General features: G+C 46.5%; 1 protein-coding gene across 3 annotated transcripts; it reads right to left on the reverse strand.

Annotated features, from left to right (window-relative positions):
• Positions 1-16: 16 nt before the first annotated feature.
• On the reverse strand, positions 17-17,959 carry LOC149523964 (cytochrome P450 2H2-like). Of its 3 annotated transcripts, none has more exons than XM_089780029.1 (10): positions 17,803-17,959; positions 15,600-15,712; positions 14,393-14,555; positions 12,853-13,002; positions 12,361-12,521; positions 11,426-11,602; positions 9,650-9,791; positions 8,601-8,788; positions 7,622-7,763; positions 17-145 (listed from the first exon to the last, which is right to left on the reverse strand). In XM_089780029.1, exons 1-10 carry the CDS (start codon positions 17,942-17,944, stop codon positions 141-143), a joined length of 1,383 nt encoding a protein of 460 aa, XP_089636155.1. In that variant the 5' UTR covers positions 17,945-17,959; the 3' UTR covers positions 17-140. The 3 variants fall into 3 exon arrangements, with proteins under 3 accessions (XP_089636155.1, XP_089636154.1, XP_006128808.3); XM_089780028.1 differs by lacking the exon at positions 17-145 and adding an exon at positions 5,853-6,763; XM_006128746.5 differs by lacking the exons at positions 17-145; positions 17,803-17,959 and adding an exon at positions 5,882-6,763 and having other exon boundaries at positions 15,600-15,834.
• Between the last annotated feature and the right edge of the window lie 1,365 nt (positions 17,960-19,324).

Below are 19,324 nucleotides of genomic sequence, written 5' to 3' on the forward strand. Positions count from 1 at the left end.
AATCCTGTAAAGTTGCCCAAACGATTGTGAAATTACCTGCTCTCTCCACCTATGTGGTTAAACATTTGTCAGGGGCATGGTGCCAGCTGGAACACGATATATGTAGAATGAGGATTCCTTTTCATGTTGTTCTCCAAGATTTAGCCTGTGGAGAAATGATCAGCTGACACTTGAGAAAAACTTGAACATTTGATACAACTTGAAACCGAATCTGGATTCTTTCTAGAGGTTTCACAAAGTCTGGCTAATCTTTAAAATCTGTTGTGATCCACCTTCCTTGATGCCAAAGTTGTACAACACTTGGTTTCTAAGTGAAACATTAAGACTCTGAGGGTGCGTCTACACTACAAGTTAAGGTCGAATCTAATATGGTTGATTTCTTACCACCTGATTTTATGAAGTCAAAAGTCCATGTCCTCACACGGAGATAAAACAAATGTAGTCCAAGTTGCGCATCCCATGTCAGGAGCCTACGATCAACTCAGAGCAATGCACCATGGGTAGCTTTGCCTTCTGGGCTTTGCTCATAGTGCCCGCTGTGACCAAAACTGTGTAGCGGGTGGTTATGGGCTCATGTCGTCAGCATCCTGTAATACACTCATCTAGTCTCTTCTTCCTCCTCCCCCCGCCCAAGTGAGATAAAGGGGAGGCAGTATGCTCATGCCTTTAGATGCCCTCCTTGTCTTTACAGACGTCATAGCAATACAAGCCCAGATCCCGGTTTGCAGCAGCCATTGTGATGGTGAAGTGTGCTGTAGGGTGCCCAATGCTGCAGTGCTTGGAGAGCGTACGCCAGTCCCTCTTCCAGGAAGAGGACTGGCACCAAGCTAGGCATGGCATGGAGGCCCTGCTCATGCAAGGCCTGGTGCTGATGCTAGCACCAGAGCCAGTCAATCCTCTGGACACAGTGCAACACCAGCCCGAGTGCCGTGAGACGAGCTCACACTGCTGGGACCGCTATGCGTTGCAGACATGGGACGATAAATGGAGGCTACAGAAATTCTTTGTGGACAAGGCCACGTTCCTGGAACTTTGCAAATGAGCTAGAACTTTATACTGAGCTAGATAGTAAATAAAAGTGACTTGATTGAGTACAAACAGTAGGATGTAAGTGCTTGCAAGTGAAAACAGACAGATCCAAGTAAGCTACAGAATTAAAATGAGAAAAACACACATATCACTAGTTCTAATGCATGATAGCGTACTGCAAACTCACCCATACTTGCTCTTGTTTCAAGTCAAAGCTCATCTTTTTCTCTAACCTGGGTCTCCTGCTCTCCTTGCTTCTCTGAGTTTGTTTACTATGGCACATTTTGCCACCAAAACCTACCTTTTGGTTATAAAACCGTCAGGCTGTGTCTAGACTGCATCCCTTTTTCGTAAAAGGGATGCAAATTAGACCTATCGCAATTGCAAATGAAGCAGGGATTTAAATCTCCCCCGCTTCATTAGCATAAAAATGGCTGCAGCTTTTTTCCGGCTCGGAGCTTTGCCTTTTCCGAAAGATCCCTTATCCCTCTTAAAATGAGGAATGGCTCTTAAAATGAGGGATAAGGGATCTTTCGGAAAAGGCTTTATTTTCCGAAAGATCCGCGTCTAGACTGGCGCTTTTTTCCGGCAAAGCTCCGAGCCAGAAAAAAGCGGCAGCCATTTTTATGCTAATGAAGCGGGGGAGATTTAAATCCCCACTTCATTTGCAATGGCGATAGATCTAATTTGCATCCCTTTTACGAAAAAGGGATGCAGTCTAGACACAGCCTCAGAGTGTTTGCTCTGCAATGTGACTGATTAGGAAAATCACCCAGATTTGACAACAAAAAATTCCAGCCTGGTGAGAGACTTTTGTCTTTATCCCTTCCTTTATTGCACCCCTTCTACAATCAATAGGCAGCAATCACCACAGGCCGGTGGGTCCTGGAAATTGTCAGCCGTGGTTATTCTATCCCTTTCACAGCAATTCCTCCAACCTCCCCACCCTCTTCCGGGACCCCTCTCATGAGACTCTGCTCCACCAGGAGGTTTTACACCTTCTCAAAATAGGAGCCATAGAGCAGGTCTCCGAAAAATACAAATGGAGGGCGTTTTCTTCTCACTACTTTCTCACCAAAAAGAGAATAGGAGGTTGGAGAACTATCTTGGACCTAAGCCACTTAAATAAAAAATATCTTTGCAGGCAATGCTTGGTCAGGCTCACCACAATAATTCCAGCATTGGGGAGGGGGGACTGGTTCGCACCCCTCGACCTTCAAGATGCATATTTTCACATCACAATACACCCCCCCCCACACAAGCGCTTCCTTCAATTCACGGCAGCCTCAGACCAGAGTCCTTACATTCGGACTCTCCTCTGCCCCCAGAGTCTTTTCCAAGACCCTTGCAGTGGCCACAGTATAACTAAGACGCAATGGGATCACAATATTCCCTTATCTAGACGATTGTCTTATCTGAGGTTCCTCACAATGGCCCATTAAAGACATGATCACATTCACATAGACCACGCTTCTGCTTCAGTTGCTGAGCTTCATTATCAAGAAGCAGAAATCCATATTACGCCCCACACAATCTTTGGAGCTCATAGGGGCTCGTATAGACTCCACAATAGTTAGAGCCTATCTCCCCAATCACCGTTTTGACACCATAAGAAACCTACTGTTGCAAGCACAGTAATTTGGCTAGGTGGTAAACAGCCACAAATGTCATAAACTCAGGGAAAATCCCTGTAATCCTTAGTTAAAAAAGAGAAAAACAATTAGCCAGCTCAGACATGATCTCCAAACCTCCTCACCAGGAAAACAATAAACCCTGATGGACTTGCTAAACTTTTCCCTACTTACATATTTCAAGTCCGTTCTTGGAGAAAGAACGCATCTCCCATCACCCTCAATACCCGGGAGAAACTGGTCTGATCTCAAAAAAGAGAGAGAGAAAATTCCCTCTCACCCAGTTTGAAATTCTGATCTGCATTTTTATTGGCTGTTTGCCCTAACCCCCATATCCCCACCGACCAAAACACCTTTGCTAGGTACCTGAGTTAACCCCTTAGTCACTGGGTGCTGGTTAGCACTCCTGTTCTTGCCACCTCTGTCATATCCCCCATTAGTCTCCCACCAGGCTGGGTTTGAGCTAGGCTGAGCTAAATGCCTGCTACCAACCCAACAAGGGATACCAAGAGAACACCGTTACCTCCTCTACATGCTGGGGCAAGCTCTTCTCGCTCAGCTGCAGCATGTTCCCAATGAGGGGAATGTTGGAGGCAGAGGAGGAGCAAGGGGAGAGCTAAAATGGATGTTGTTCTCTTTCTGTTGTTGATGTTATTTGCCTCCCTAACCTGTTGAAGTGTTATCTGTTAACCCTCCTCCCTTCCCTGAGTGAGCAGAAGAATGACTGAGGTGGACACCAGAGGCGGGAAAACTCTGAGGTAAACAACAGGAGTAAACAACAGTGCACACGGCCCCCCCGCAGGGCGTGCACACGGCCCCCCCGCAGGGCGTGCACACTGCCCCAAGAAGCCAGAGACTCAGAAGCTGCATGTGGCTGATCCTTAAAGGAGACATGGGGGGTTGACCATCAAGCGGAGCCTCCCAGAACGCCCCCTGCTCGGATCGCCTGGCCAGCAGATCAGCTTAGGAGTCAACTAACAACATGAACTGCCTTCTGCTCGTCTTGTCATCCTGCCTGGGACTGTGAGTGTCTTTGAGTGTATGAGTGAGATTCTCCTCCCTCCTTCCCCAGTTTTAACTGAATAAACAAACCCTTTACACTCCCATGTGGTGATCCCCGCTCCTTAGTGTTTAAAGCTGTTTCAATCCACATCCCCTTGCAACAGGGAAAAGCAACAGGATCAGGCGGCAGCTTCCCACTTCCAGGCGTCTTTCTCCACACGGAGAGGAAGAGGAAGCAAGAGACACAAATGACCAGGAAAACAGTGGTTGCTCCAAGCGGTTCCTTTGTCAGGTGTAGCAATGGCTCTGGGGGCTAACATGGATTACTTTGTATTTCAGACGTCTCCCTTTTAATACTTTATAGCGCAAAAGCGGGTGCAAGCAATTCACCAATAGGAGCTCTCAGTTCTGCTGTGTTAAGGAGATAAACAGTGTTAGAACACTGCAAATGAAGTCCTTTGAACTCTTACTAATTTCACATCTCCACTTCTCATTGTGTTCTCATTGTTAGAGCATGGCAACTAATCCTATACAGAATCACTGTAAAATTGCCCAAACTATGGTGAAATGACTCGCTCTCTCTCTGCCCATGCGGTTGAATATGTCCCAGAGGTGTGGCGCCAGCTAGAACATGATACGTGTGCGTAATGATGATTCCTTTTCATGTTCCTCTCCGGGATTTAAGCCATGGATAGATGATCAATGTTGCAAGCGTACAACTAACCTTGGCCTAACAAGGATTGGGACCACGAGGTAACGACGGTAATGTCTTTAGTTGCTTTAACCTGCTCTGGAAGGTGGGGGAGGAGGAAACTCACTCTCACCACCCTCAATCACACTTAGGGATCGTCTAGACTACACTGAAGTTTCGAAAGAGGATATGCAAATTCCATGGGAATTTCCGATCTCACTTTCAAAAGTAGTCGGGACACGGTTTTTTTGGGAACTCCCCCTTTTTCGAAAAGCCACGTAAACCTCATTTTTTGGTTATTCAAGAGTCCCACATCCCGCCCTGACCTTTCATCTATGGCTTATGTCAGTGAAGCCAGCGCATTCTCAGAAAGGAGTGGGGGAGAAGCCCCCAGTGTCCCTCATCATCAAAGGCCATCTTGTTCTCCCAGAGGTCCTGTCCCTGGCCAAGTGGGAAGCCAAAGCAGGGCTGGGGAGCCCAACCCTCCCTCACTGCTGTCATCAGCTCTGTTCCTCCCAGTTTCTGTGAGCAGGGCCTGCCTCTTGCTTACAACTTAGATTGCATAAGAACATAAGAATGGCCACACTGGGTCAGAACAAAGGTCCATCTAGCCCAGTATCCTGTCTATGCCAGGTACCCCAGAGGGAGTGAACACAACAGGTAATCATCACCTGATTCCCTCTCCTGTCATCCATTTCCAGCCTCTGACAAACAGAGGCTAGGGACACCATTCCTACCCATTCTAGCTAATAGCCATGAATTTATCTAGTCCTAACCTGCTTTAATTTATCTAGTCCTTTTTTGAACTCTATTCAAGTCCTGGTATTCACAACATCCTCTGGCAAGGAGTTCCACAGGTTGACTGAGCGCTGCGTGAAGAAAAACTTCCTTTTGTTTGTAAACCTCTACCATATCCCCCCTTAGTCTCCTCTTTTCCAAGATGAAATGTCCCAGTCTCTTTTAATCTCTCTTCATATCGGGCCCCTACCAAATCCCTCATCATTATTGTTACTTTTTTTAACCTTTTCCAATGCCAATCTATCTTTTTTTAGATGAGGCATCCACAGCTGTATGCAGTATTGAAGATGTGGGTGTACCATGGATTTATGTTCTCTGTCTTGTTCTCTAGCCCTTTTCTGATGATTCCTAGCATTCTATTCACTTTTTTTGACTGCTGCTGAACACTGCACAGTTTAGTATCATCTCCAAAGTTTGACACCTCACTGTTTAATCCTTTCTCCAGAACATTTAAACCACGATTGAATTGTGGGGCACTACTAGTTACTTCTCTCCATTCTGAAAACTTATAATTGATTCCTACCCTTTGTTTCCTCTATTTTAACCAGTTATCAGTCCAAGAGAGGACCTTCCCTCTTATCCCATGACAACTTGCTTTACTTAAAAGACTTTTGTGAGGGACCTTGGCAAAGGATTTCTGGAAATCTAGGTACACTATATCCAATGGATCTCCCTTGTCCACATGTTTATTAACTTCCTCAAAGAATACTAAGGCAGACTGGATACTCTCTTTTGAAAAAGCACAGTTTGCATTACATAGCGCCTTTTTTCAAAAGAGCACTTTCAAAAAAAGGCATTCTTCCTTCCTCGTAAAATGAGGTTGTCAGCGGTCGAAAAAGGGCTTGAAGGGCTGCAGCAGAGTTCCCAGGGCCACTTTTTATTAAGTGAAAGTTTAATAGGTCATTGTTAATAGTTTAATAGACCATCGTTGAAATTACATGAACAACAAGGGAAAGAGAATGCTAGGTCAGCCCACTGCTTCAGAAACGCCTCATCGCAGCAGAACATCCAATCACAGGCATTACATCACCACGGTTAGCTCTAATTGGCTGATCAGAGCTCAAGGGCTGGACACCATTACCAGCCTCCTTGTAAAAGAAAGCAGCTTCCGTGACTGTCAAAAGAAGTCTCCGTCATTGCCAACTGAATCACAATTGAACAGAAAACATATCCAGCTTAAGTCAAGAGCAGAGTCTGAGCCCGTCTGAGAACACTGCTGGGTTATTGTACATGCCTTCGGAGTCAAGCAGGTAGTTATTTTTGGGTATTGCACTTAATTTTGTTAAATCACAGTTGCTTAAAAAACAAGTTATTTATCTCACTGGTTTAAGACAAGGAGTTCATTTGCGTCACTGTACTAATGAGACCAAAATCATAGACAATCAAATTCATGCACTGGTCTAGGACACTAAGGTGGCTTTTCATGGTCTCTATCGAGGCAAAACACAGAGCCGGTATGGTTTTGGTACAAGTAACAAAAAACTTGGTATTGAAGTTATATCAATGTCTTTGGGGTCAATGAGAGGTTTCAAGGTAAAATTCTGCAAAATCACTGTCAGGACCAAAAAGAGCTCCATCCGAGCCAGTCCCTCTCCCGCGCATATTCGTTTCCCTGCAAGGAAAAAGGAATTTTGAAGAGATGCAGAAGATCTTTCTTTGCAACCTACTTTAAATACTGTTACAAAGGATGTGTGATGCACAGAGTGACTCACGGTGGGTTTTGCCCACAAAAGCTCATGATAGTATGTCTATATTTGTTAGTCTCCAAGGTGCTACAGGACCACTCGTTTTCCATGGTAACTACATGAAAGATAATGGCCATCTCTTAGAGTTCAGGAAGCTGTGAAAATATTTGGGGTCTTCAGAAGTCACTAATAGACCATTTTAAAGGCTGAGTTCCTTGTAAGTAGCCCTTTGAATACCAGTATGTGGAGAAAGGTGGGAAGATATGGGGTTTGAGGAATGCAGGTTGTAAGCCAGCAAATACATTTATGGAAATGGTAAGAATCATAGAACCATAGATCTCGAAGAAAGCTCAGAAGACCATCAAGTGCAGCCCTCTGCCCAAGCCCCTCCATGTAGGTTCTTAAGTGGAAGGCAGAAGTAACAAGAAGGGATGAACAGGCATGCTGAATAATAGGAGAAAGGCAGCCATCATACCAAGCTTTTTAACAGCATGAGAGAGATGCTAAGCAGCCCCTAATAATTTCTACCAGCTTCTGCCCTGTTGCATGGTAATCCCTTCATTTTTACTCTTGCGTGCGCATTCCATCACAATTTGTCCACAGCAAGCTGACACCGACAAAGGATAACATGACGAGGCCAGGCAGAGGAGAGAGTAACGCTGTGGGAAGAGGCTATGCCTAAGGGATAGCCCGAAAATGTTCTGCAAACTACAATTTGAGGACTCTTTGTATACTCAAGACAAAGCTAAGAAAGAATGGTCTGGAAACTGAAATAAATATTTTACCTGCAGAAAAAGGCATGAAGAAGTCACTCTTCTTAAAAGCACCATTTTCATCCAAAAAATGTCCTGGGTTAAATTGCTCTGGATTTGGGAATTCCTTGCCGTCATGTAGGACTGATTCCAGAGATGGGAATACCGTAGTGCCCTGGTTTAGTAAGCACAGATAAAGAAAGTGTAAGTGGCCGGAGTCCACAGTGAAAAGTCTCCAGAATTCACTGAGCTGGCCAGGAAGACACATTTTTCTTTCCTTCATGCCCTTTTGCATCCCCTGGAAGTTCATGCCTTCAGCCAGAAGTAGAAACACTCCGATCCCATGAGAAAAGGTAACCCCACCAAATCGCAGCCCACCTGGAACAATGAGACCCTGGAATCTCATTGGAAAGTCAGAAATATTTGATCTGATGAAGTGGACCTGGCCCATGAAAGCTCATCATCTAATAAACCATCTTGTTAGTCTTTAAAGTGCTACATAGTCCTGTATTTTGTTTCGGAAATATTTGATACATCTTTCCTCCCACTGTCGGAAACATTTGCGTTTCCCTTGTCTTTATAATTTACTCATCAAACCAATCATTTCCTCATAACTAACAGCAACATAATAATGCTGAAAATGCCCTATACTGCTCAAACTGAAACTCAATTGGCAAGCTAGGCCCTGAGTTGTGGGGCATATTAACACCTCAGTATGTCTAAAGCTTGGTGAGGATGGAACCATTCCAGAAACTGACCTCCTAGAAGAGGACTACCTGACACTCTACCTGACGTCAATTCCATATCTAAAAAGGTCAACATGGTTCTAAACCTTTCTTCTGGAAGGGCAGTTGAGCCTGCAGAACACAGGGTTCTTCATGCCAGTCAAAACTGGAAAATTGTTGGTAATTGTGAAAAAAACACCTGCCACATTCCAAACATTTCTACTGTGAATACTTTAAAAGGGAAAGGATAGAAAATCTGGATTTTTCAGAGAAACGTTAGTACAAACCTTGGGGATGACATATTCTCTGAAGCGAACGTCTTTGGTCACTGCGTGTGGGATACTGAAGGGGACCAGGTTAACAAATCTCTGGATCTCATGGATCACGGCATCTGTGTAGGGCATCTGGCTTCGGTCCACCGTGCATGGACTTCGGTTTCGGCCAATCACACGGTCAATCTCTTCGTGAACTTTCTCTGTATCCAAATTAACGATGTTCACTATAAAGCTAAAGACTAGGATTTTCATACTTTCTGACACATTGCCAGAAATACACAGGTCTAATATTGGGACTATAGCAAAACTGTTTTGGATTACCCAGAAACTACTGTACATGGTATCTAGGAGAAAGGACCAACAATGTACCTATGGCACGGTGATACTGCCCATGCCTCGTTATGCGCAGAGCACAGTGTCATGGTATCGCTAGTCCACATAAACTGCTAAGCAAAGGATTGAGGCCTAAGATTTCACCCGAGCAAAAACAATCATCCACATGAGCTCGGAGGCAGCCCGTGAGGTAAGAATTAGCACTGGGGCTAGCTGGGTTTTAATACATCTCTAGCACGGATTACATCTGAACATGAAACATCTTTGCCTTTGTGAGAGAGGATGGTGTTCACCGGAGAGCCCGGGGATACCTGTTACCCACAAACCAGGCACCATCTGGCCAGCGGCAGTGCAGACACACACATATACAACTTTCCCTGGCCTGTGAGCCTCAACAGGGACTGGGAGGTAACAAGGAATCCAGTCACGGTGGCCCGCTTCAGTCTGAAGACCCGGTGCTGAGACCGCCTATAGGAGGTGGAACAATGGCAGGTGTGATGGTCCTTCTCCCATGCAGACACCTGCCCACGCCCACTGAACTAAAACACCCATCCCCACACACCTTTCCCGTCATCCAGTAACCAACTTACACCGTAGTGAGATGCACCACCTCCAGCCGAAGCTAGATTTGATCTGGTGACTAGAGGGCCAGGGGTCTGACATCCCTGCAGGCCTGCAATCCCCTCATTTCCCCAAAACTAAAAATGGTGCGTCTCTCTGGGTGGTACCTTCTACGTCTGGGTATTTCAGAAGCAGCAGCAATCCGTGTCTCAGGGTGGTGCTGGTGGTCCCTGTTCCAGCCATGAATAAATCTATTGTGCTTCTTACCAAGTTATCAGTGTTAAAAACCGACTGGCCGTTCTGTCGTTCCTACAGAGAGTTTTGTTAGAGTTGTTTGATCACCGGGGGAAGACTGTCACACAGGCCCAACCCCTCATCTTCTCCCTGCTCTGTGACCCATCTGGTGTCTTTATGAAAATCCTTCACCAAAACCAGGCCCCAGCCCTGACGATTCCAGTAGCACTGTGAACACAGATTTTGAGGCCACATTGCAAGGGAAATCTGTGGTCTTTGTAAGAGAGGAGAACTGGTTCATCCTAAGAACTGAGCTGTGCCCACGAAAGCTCGTGATACCATTCACATGTTTTGTTAGTCTCTAAGGTGCTCCTTGTTTTTTACCCTTTCCCCATTACAGACTAACACAGCCACCCCTCTGAGACTTCTGGAGCATTTCAAGTTAGTTTCCATCTGTATTTCTAACTGTTCACATTACACTTCTGGCTGCTTTCCTTTGCTTTCCTATTTTGTTCACCTTAGAAGCACGAATGGCTGGAAAACCTTGAACTAGAGAGGAAATGAAATATTTCTAAGTCATTTTTATCCTGAGAGCCCAATAGAGTGTGTTTGATAGAGTCATAGAATACTAGGACTGGAAGGGACCTCGAGAGGTCCCATGCTCTCATGGCAGGACCAAATGCACCAAAGGAAGCAAAATCCCCACTGAAAATGCAAATGCCTGGCTACCTGCTGACCCAGGGATGCCCTGATGGAACGCCCAAGAGGCTGCTGTTGCAAAGTACTGCAGGGGATTCGCAGAACGTGTTTCTAAATAAGTTGGTAGTAGGTTAGGTTTGTAGGTGCGGCCAAAGGCTGCCATTTGAAACTGCTTTCTTGTGCTAATCCCACGGATGCTAACACAGCAGTAAAAGCGCCTCTGTCCACTCACTTACTAAAAATCCTTTCAATGGCTATATTCCATACAGAGCCAATCTACACATGGCCAAGTGCTTTGGATATCCTAGGGGGATGGTGGAATCTCCATTCCATGGCCAATCTGCATGCAGCTCTTTCCCCCCTCAAAGTGTGGCTCATGAAGCCACCCCTGCATCCCTGAAAATGGCCCCCAGTTACCTGTGCTCATCAGGACACGGGAGCCATCTCGTGTGGCCATTCAAAATGGATTTTTCAAGATGGTGATGGCCAGCAGGAGCCTGATGTGGCCAAAAAAAGTCTGTAACTGCATTTCTTAAAGGGTCAGCCCCCTTTTTCCCAACAACCAAATGCATCGGGGCTCGGGGCAGTCCCCAACTTTTTTTTTTTTTGGTTCTACAACTTTCCTCCCCCCCCACCCGACCGGCTCTTCGCACTATATGCACAAATATTTTGGCTCTTTGCCTGTAACAGGTTGGCCACAGCGATCTAGATACTGCTTGGTCCTGCCGTGGGGCAAGGAGGCAGGAGACTGGACTCGATGACCTCCCAAGGTCCCTTCCAGTTCTAGGGTTCATACCCAACAGCTGCGAGGGCTTTGTGACATCACAAAGAAGGAGCGTCTGATCGATGAGACAGGGAAGAATTGGTGTCAGTTATGGATCAAGGTATTGGCCTGTCTTACCCACTGGCTATTAGAACATACATCCCAGATTCACAAAGCAGTTCTTCTTTCAGAGAGAGAAATATCCAGGATAGGCAGAGTCCATCCCACAATTGCTGCCCTCACATACCTCTTCCATTTTGATGAGGAATGCATCGATGAAGTCCCGAGGGCAGCTGGGATCCAGAGACTCCTTGTGCATCTTAATTCTCTCTCGAACAAAACTAATGAGCTCCTGAGAACTGTTAATCATCTTCTTGTGAGGGCCCGGAATGTAAGACATGAAAGTTGGGAAAAAATTGTACATCTATAATGACGAAAGGAAAAACACCTCTTGACTGATCTGGACACAACAAATAATCACTGTGTTAACCCAACCGACTCAAATGACAGAACCACAATAAAATAGTTCTGTGCTACCTTCCTGGCCAAAAGTAGCCTGAAGAACTTTGCAATCATCACTGACTCATTCTATTCCATACACATGTATCTCCTCCAATAAACTGCCGCCTTGTTTAGATTTAGCCATTCAACTAAACTCTGTTACTTCCAACACAAAGACATCCCATGCTTGGGTAGGGGGCTGGACTTGATGACCAGTGATTTTTACTGAGTTGTGCCAGCAGATCATTTACATATGGTCGTGCTTTTGTGAGGTTTTCTGCAATATATGTGCTGGGTAGTTGTGTCTTGGAAACGAAAGGGAGTTTGATTTTCAGGTGGGTAATATGAGCATAAAAAGATAGCCCACTGTAAATCTAAATGAACTGTAATAGTCTGGATGCTCTTGTTTTAATTGACAAGTTCCTAGATTTTTACCAATTGTGTTACAATGGGGCGTCTTTGAACAAACGTAATTCAGAGCCAATGAATTGTTTTTGTAGGAATTTAAATAATCCCAAGAAACAAGTTTGAGGCTGGGTTTGGTAGGCAGCCGATCCAGAACAGGAACATTATGGGAAATGGAGATAACAATCATTTAAGGGAAATGAACAGTAAAAGAAAAAAAATTTTCTCCTTTCCCTGGTTACAAAGGAGAAGAGTGGAAGAAACTCCTGAACACACCTGTACCAGAACAGAGCCCACGAGGTCATTATTTTCCTCTAGGAGATTAATTAAAGTCAGAAATTTCTGATCTTCATAGTCAAACCGATCCCCAAAGACAATGGAGGAGATGACGTTGGAGACGGCGTGCGTGAAGCAGATGGTAGGGTCAAAGGGCTGCCCTGGAGCAAAAGAAAACCAGAGTCCAGTTGTTAATTCAGTATATTCACCTTCAGCCTCACAGCTACTGGGAAGTTCTGGATCTTGTGGCCCCAGGACAAGAGGGTGGTCTCTAATATTCATGGGGTGGGGGAGAGAATAAAAGCCCCCTGGCAGCTGGGGAGTTTTGGGCGGAGAGAAAAGGCCCCTGATGGACGGAGGGTCTGAGAGGACAGGAAAAGCCCGTGGTGACATATGTACCACTAATGGCTGGAGTTACAAGATGGCTGAACCAAAGTTAATATTCCCAACAGAGAAAAACAAAAGTCTTTAGCTGACTCAGCACATCCCCACCATGCGTGTTTCTGAGCCTTTCCACCAGAAAACGGGCTTCCTCTTGGATTCGCATCTCAATGCTCTTCTTCCCCATCCCAAAATTTCTCAGGGTTGTGAGGACAAATCTGCGAAGCTGCTTCCACTGCTCCCCATTGGCGAAAATAATGCCTGGAAACAGGAGAAGACAGAAATGAGGTGTGGGGAGGAGAGGGACAGACTCAGTTGCCCCAATTTTCTAACCTAAGGATGTAGCCAGACAGACACCTCCCCCCCCCCCCCCATATCACATCCATCTTATTTGCCTCTCTCAGGTTCCTGAAGCTTACAGGACAGAGCAATAAAATCAGCATAGTCTATGCTGGGTCATCTGATCCTGAGAAGCTGGAAAAACAGATATGTGGAGAGAGAGCGATTAAGTCAATAAGCTGGCCTCGAGGCTGTGAGAACTGCCCCCGGCTGGCACCCATGTTGATTTGAACACACACAGTCCCTGGGAGAGGAATTTCCCACTGAGAAAAGAATCCCCAGTACTTCCAATTTAATCATCTCAATTCTCTCTTACAAGTGTAAATTAAGTTCACAACTCCCTTGTAAGAACTGGTCTCACAAAAGACAGACCAGCCCCATTTGGCATGACAGATAAGAAAGAGAAATACGTGACCCCATGAGTATAAAAGATGGGTCCAGCACACACTCACTTTGAGTGTCATTCTACCCTCTACCTGCTGGTCGGGTTCGGTGTTTGACCTCCCGAGATTCTATGGGGACGCCCACCTCGTATTTTCGTCTTTCCTAGGAATTGAGGGACCGGCCCTGGCCTGACATGCTGGAGTCGAGAGGCACAGAAGGGGGTAAAAATTGTACCTGGATGTGGTCCTCTGTCTTAAGTGTACACATAGAAAGAGTAAGCTGTTACTTGGTACCATTATTTCTATTTTTCTATCTTTATCTTCTTTGTAACCATTTTTAAGATCTATATTTTGCTAGTAGTTAAGAAATAGAGCAATAGCCATTGTAACCATATGATTTATAAGCTTCCTCAATAAACCTGTAACTGTTTAAGCTTTAACCTGACTCCTTCAGTTGCTGTAACAGAACCAAGCACAATTTAAAAGAACTTCAGCCGGTCTTAAGGGACAGATATAGGGAGCCCTGACCGTTGGCTGACAAAGGAAAGATTGGTCATTGAAAGACTCAGCATGAACTCAGACATGGTTGCATTGATGTTCTGCTAGAGATCCTAACCAACGCCGATATGTATTTGCAACAAAACCCCGCACCTCGATCTCTTTGCTGTTAATAGCAATTATGAACTGGCAAACAATCCCATTAGTGGTCATGCTCAATGGCCACATTTTGTTCTCTGGCACAGCGTAAACGGTCACAGTAACTAGAGCGGGACCATGTAAAAAATCAGAAATACACTGAGACGTACAGAGGGGTCTAAAGTTAGACTCCTTCAAAGACCAGGACTAAATGAAAGAGCAGCTGTCTTCTCGGTCGTGATATCTATACCAGAGAGCATCCGAGCAACATGCCGCAGCACCTAGACACGTACCTGTTCCTTTGATCACCACGTCTGCTAGTGGCAGTTTTCCTCTTCCACTGAAATCCTCCCCTTGATCTATTAGAGCTTCCTTCACAGCCTCATGCCCACACAGTATCACAATCCGCTCCGAGCCAAAGCTTAGTGTGAAAACAGGGCCGTACTTCGCACTGATCTGTAAACAAGTAACACAAAGAACCAATCCGTTTTTACTATAGCCATGTAGGTAAGAACGTGAGCAGATCTCATTACTCCTAAAAAGGGAAGTAAGCGACTAAGTCCAAAATATAGATCTGCGATCCCCCACACTTACCTCTCTAGGCCAGTGGTTATCAGACACACACCATGCCCCCTTTCTTTGTGTCTGGGGTTTTTATGGCCACCCCCACAAATGCATAGACCCCATCCAACTCTGAAGCCACAGCAGAGCAGTAGCCGCTGCTGGCTTGTGCCCAGCTCTGAAAGCAGCACCGCACCAGCCGAGAAGAAAGGGCGGCACTGTGACAGGGATATTCATCGATATAATCTGTAAGCGTTTGACCCACGTTGGTACCCTTACCGGCAGCTGCTGCCAACACCTGGGGCTGACAGCCAGACCCAGACCCCCACATCCCAGTGCGGTATTGGCAGGGGGCAGGAAAGAGAGCCCGAGGCCTGGTGACGGGGCTCTAGCTGTCCCCTTTATTGCTGCCTTTGGGGTGTGCATGGCCTTTCTGCAGGAGCCCCAGCTAGGACTGACAGCCAGAGTTTTAACTCCCCCAAACAACCCCCCCCCCCGACATTGCTTAGTGGGGATGGCATTCACCTGGGGTGTGGGACAGCCGGTTTTAACCCCCCCCTTTCCCGGCCCCTGGTTTAACTCTTACTCTGCCCAACCAATCTTTCTGTGGATCGAACATTTAGGCTACGTCTACATAAACAGCGGAATGTCTCTTGCGCAAGAGTGGGTTTTTGCACAAGGAGCAGTGTAGACTGCTCCTTCTTGCGCAAAAGCCTGCTGAGAAAAAATGGCGGCTCATTAGGTATGCAAATGAAGTGTGGCGATATTCATCACAGTGCCTCATTTGCATATCTTCTTGTGCAAGAATTTGCAATGTAGACGTAACCTCGGTCTTCAATACGAGTTGCGCAATCCCCAGAAATGTCAGCGCTTTCTTTCCCCAGGCTTCCTTAGCGCCCATCTTAGCCAGAGCCGTGGATATGGAGAAGACACCCTTACCTTATGTATAGAGTCAGGCAAGTTCCTCAAATTCAGCTGCAGGGCATTTCCTATGAGGGGAAAAGCCACAGGGCCGGGCGGCAGCTTCCCACTTCCAGACGTCTTCCTCCGTACTGAAAAGAAGAGAAGGCAAGAGACACAAATGACCAGGAACACCGTGGTTGCTCCCAGCGGTTCCATTGTCGCGAGTAGCAACAGCTCTAGGGTCTGACCGGGGAATATTTTATACGTCAGAGCCCACACTTTATATATTGTGCCTGCAAAATGGACAGTGGCAAACAATTAGCCAATAGTGGCTCTCAATTCTTCTGAGTCAACAAGTTTATCTAGGGCCAAGTTTTACTAGATACTGACAAACTAGGAATGAACTCCATTGAACTGTGTTTGCACCTTGTATTCTCCCTAATGCAGCACAAAAATTAATCATCATGGGAAACGTTCAGTGCCCACCAAGTCATCGCCCTCTGTCAGCACACATCCTGGGACACCTGGTGCCAACCGAAGCATAGATTAAGGCTGGAGAACGGTACACAGCTGGGATGAACTGGACTGGTGTGCACCCGCCCCCCATGTACTTGTCAGCCCTGCTCTGAACTTGGTTAGCCCCTGGTCCCCGTCCCAGACCCACTGACCCACCTGAGGTACCAGTGTGAGAAGGCTAAAGCATCACTGCTTAGACAGGTGCTAAGTGCATCTGGTACTGCCAGAGGGAGGGGCAGAAGCTACCACTGCTAGGGTCTTTATCCTGTTGGAGGGCTAAAAGAACCCCTTAAACTTCCACCCCCAAAAAAAATCACATTTCCCACAATAGAGACTTCCTAAGACTTTGGCAGCTAAATGCTGCAAAGATTCGTCATCATGAGGCCTGCACCTGTGCCTGGCTGGTCCTGGTTACTGCATGTGAGATGACGAGCTCTTGCTGCTCTCACTTACTCATTACCTCCGAGAGCTGCACATGTTCACAGGGCATCTTTATTCTAGTGTTTCCCAGCCTGGCCGTGCTTGCTTTGGCCATCTGAATAGCGTCCCTTGCAAGTGTATTTTCTTCTGGGTAATCACGTCACTGTGCTGGAGGCTGTTTTTGCCCAGTCACCTGGATTCTCATATAACTACAGCTCACTTCATGTATAGGTCAACTAAAAGACTTCCCAAAACGGGCATCTTGGCAGTTCCGTATTTACTTCTCTCTCACTAGTAAAAAGCCTTAACCATTGAGAGCCCCTGTGACGATATGACGGGGTTCCTCCGATACGGCAGCCCCGTAGCAGCAAGAACAGACTCCGCCAGACAGTAGAACAGAAAGGGTTTATTGCTTCTCCAGGATACAACACAGCATAGATGTGATGTGGCTACAGGAGTCTGGGCCAGGATGCCTTGGCCCCCGTAAGATGGGGTGCCTGAGCCCTTAGATTACAGCCCCCTGCTTAGTCTGTCTCCTTCATGGTTCCAGCCCAAGACTTCTCCTTCCCCCATAACTCACTTCCTTTGTTCCGTCCCTTCTCTTAACTGGTAGGACCGGTTCGGTCACTGTCATGGGGGCCCTCAAGGAGCCTGCCCCCCCCCCCCCCCCGGCCGCTGAGCAGTGCTTACAGATAGAAGCCAGTAAGGGCATAGCCCAAGCATAGCAACCAGCAAGTTACTGACACTACATCACAGCCCCAAATACAACAATAATGAAAACCATCCACCCCTGCTCATGGGCTATGCCTATGTGGTGAGGACAGGGGAGGAAGAGCAGAGGAATTCACGGTTTGTTCTGACTTTCTCTGTCTCCCCAGCTCTGCTCTCCTGACTATAATCCATACATTGGCCCTGCCTCTCAGAAACCTACAGTGAGATGCTAGTGAAACCACCTGCAGGCAGATTTGGACCTGGGACCTGTGGAGTGTAGACGTTATGCAGCCAGCTGGGCTTCGACATAGGCTGTAGAATTCACTCCTTCTCTTTCACTGTAAATCTTCTCTCTGACTAAGTACCACTACATGGGACAGTGAACTACACCCACTAGGTGTGTGGGTTACACCAGGACCCATTCATGCCCGAGATCAAGTGGTGCGATGCGGAATGAGCTCTTTCCAGGTGTATTTATCCAATTTTTACTTCTTATTAATGAAACTCTGGCTCTTGCCGCTTTGTTTTCTTAACTGTGTTCTCATCATACAAAGAATATCAGTCCTATATGCTGAAGTTACTTTACATGTACCTCTTTCATTGGTAGCTTTTCCAAATAGTGGCATTCTTCCTCTTCCACTGAACTCATCCCCGAAACTGACCAGAGCTTCCCTCACAATCTCATATCCATACAGCACCACAACCCGCTCGGAGCCCAAGTATAATGTGGACATCGGGCCGTAAGTTCTACTGAGCTGTAACAAAACAAAAAGGTCAACGTGTGTTTGAACTTAGATCCACTTCTTACAGGGTAAGAATGGGGGGGGAGAAGATCAAATGACACAAGCACTTTCCTGCCACTCAGCTAATACTACCCAATTCTGACCACTGATCACTGCCCAGACTTGGCCATTTCAGCCACAATTCTCTAGGGTATTTAGGAGCTTCACTTCACTGATTTAAGTGAGAGTTTGGCACCTACATGCCTCGGAGGTCTGGGACGGCCTGACGTTTCAGTGCATCATGTTGTTAAACTCATGTATTTTAAACTTGTTTCCCTATCGATGTGCGTGTCTGTCTCTGTTCTGTGTATTCCCAGCATAATTCGGTCTGTTACAATTATAACAGGCACCTGCATTAATATGGGCGGTTTTAATAGAAATTTTGAGCACTATGTAAAAATGACCCTTCAAACACCAAAGAAATGCTGACAGAATGTATTTAGTCATGTCAGCTGGTTCTATGCTGGGCTGCAGTCTCTGCCTAATCTACGTATTGTGATGAAGGCAAATGTCACTGGAGCAAATTTATGAATGGGAAATGAAGGCAGAGAGAGGTTACATGATATGCCCAAGGGCACACCTGGAGTCTGTGGCAGAGGTAGACACAGACCTGAAGGCCCACAAATGCCAGTTCCTTATATAACACACTAGACTTCTGAGGCAAGCCCACGACAGCTTGTGCCCAGGGCAGTGCCGCTGTGGAGGTACTCTGGGTTACCTCTGACCAAGACACTCACCCCTCACACAAGCAGTGGATTATCCCAAACCATTTACATCTGCAATCCAAGACTGATTGTTTTGTGAAGCTGCAAGATGGGCATTTGAGCCGACATGGCACTGCCAGCAGGCTGGGTTTGAGCTAGGCTGAGCTAAATGCCTGATACCAACCCAGCAACGGATACCAAGAGAACACCCTCACCTCCTCTACATGCTGGGGCAAGCTCTTCTCGCTCAGCTGCAGCATGTTCCCAATGAGGGGAATGTTGGAGGCAAAGGAGGAGTAAGGGGAGAGCTAAAATGGATGTTGTTCTCTTTCTGTTAATGATGTTATTCGGCTCCCTAACCTGTTGAAGTGTTATCTGTTAACCCCCCTCCCTTCCCTGAGTGAGCAGAAGAATGACTGAGGTGGACACCAGAGGCGGGAAAACTCTGAGGTAAACAGCAGGAGTAAACAACAGTGCACACGGCCCCCAGCAGGTTGTGCACACAGCCCCCCCGCAGGTTGTGCACACGGCCCCAAGAAGCCAGAGACTCTCAAGCTGCATGTGGCTGATCCTTAAAGGAGAGAGGGACAGAGACATGGGGGGTTGACCATCAAGCGGAGCCTCCCAG

The sequence above is a fragment of the Pelodiscus sinensis genome, chromosome 8 (genome assembly GCF_052426305.1).
Source record: "Pelodiscus sinensis isolate ZL-2025 chromosome 8, ASM5242630v1, whole genome shotgun sequence".
Taxonomy (NCBI): Eukaryota; Metazoa; Chordata; order Testudines; family Trionychidae; genus Pelodiscus; species Pelodiscus sinensis.

Bases quoted from the DNA above. Each gene is read 5' to 3' on its own strand.
- LOC149523964 (XM_089780028.1), bottom strand. From the start codon at position 17,944: ATGTCCACATTATACTTGGGCTCCGAGCGGGTTGTGGTGCTGTATGGA. The intron at 9,792-11,425 runs GTATGTGAGGGC...AACTCTCTGTAG, and splicing joins TCCTCATCAAAATGGAAGAG to GAACGACAGAACGGCCAGTC. The intron at 8,789-9,649 runs GTACCACCCAGA...ATTTGGATACAG, and splicing joins GAAATACCCAGACGTAGAAG to AGAAAGTTCACGAAGAGATT.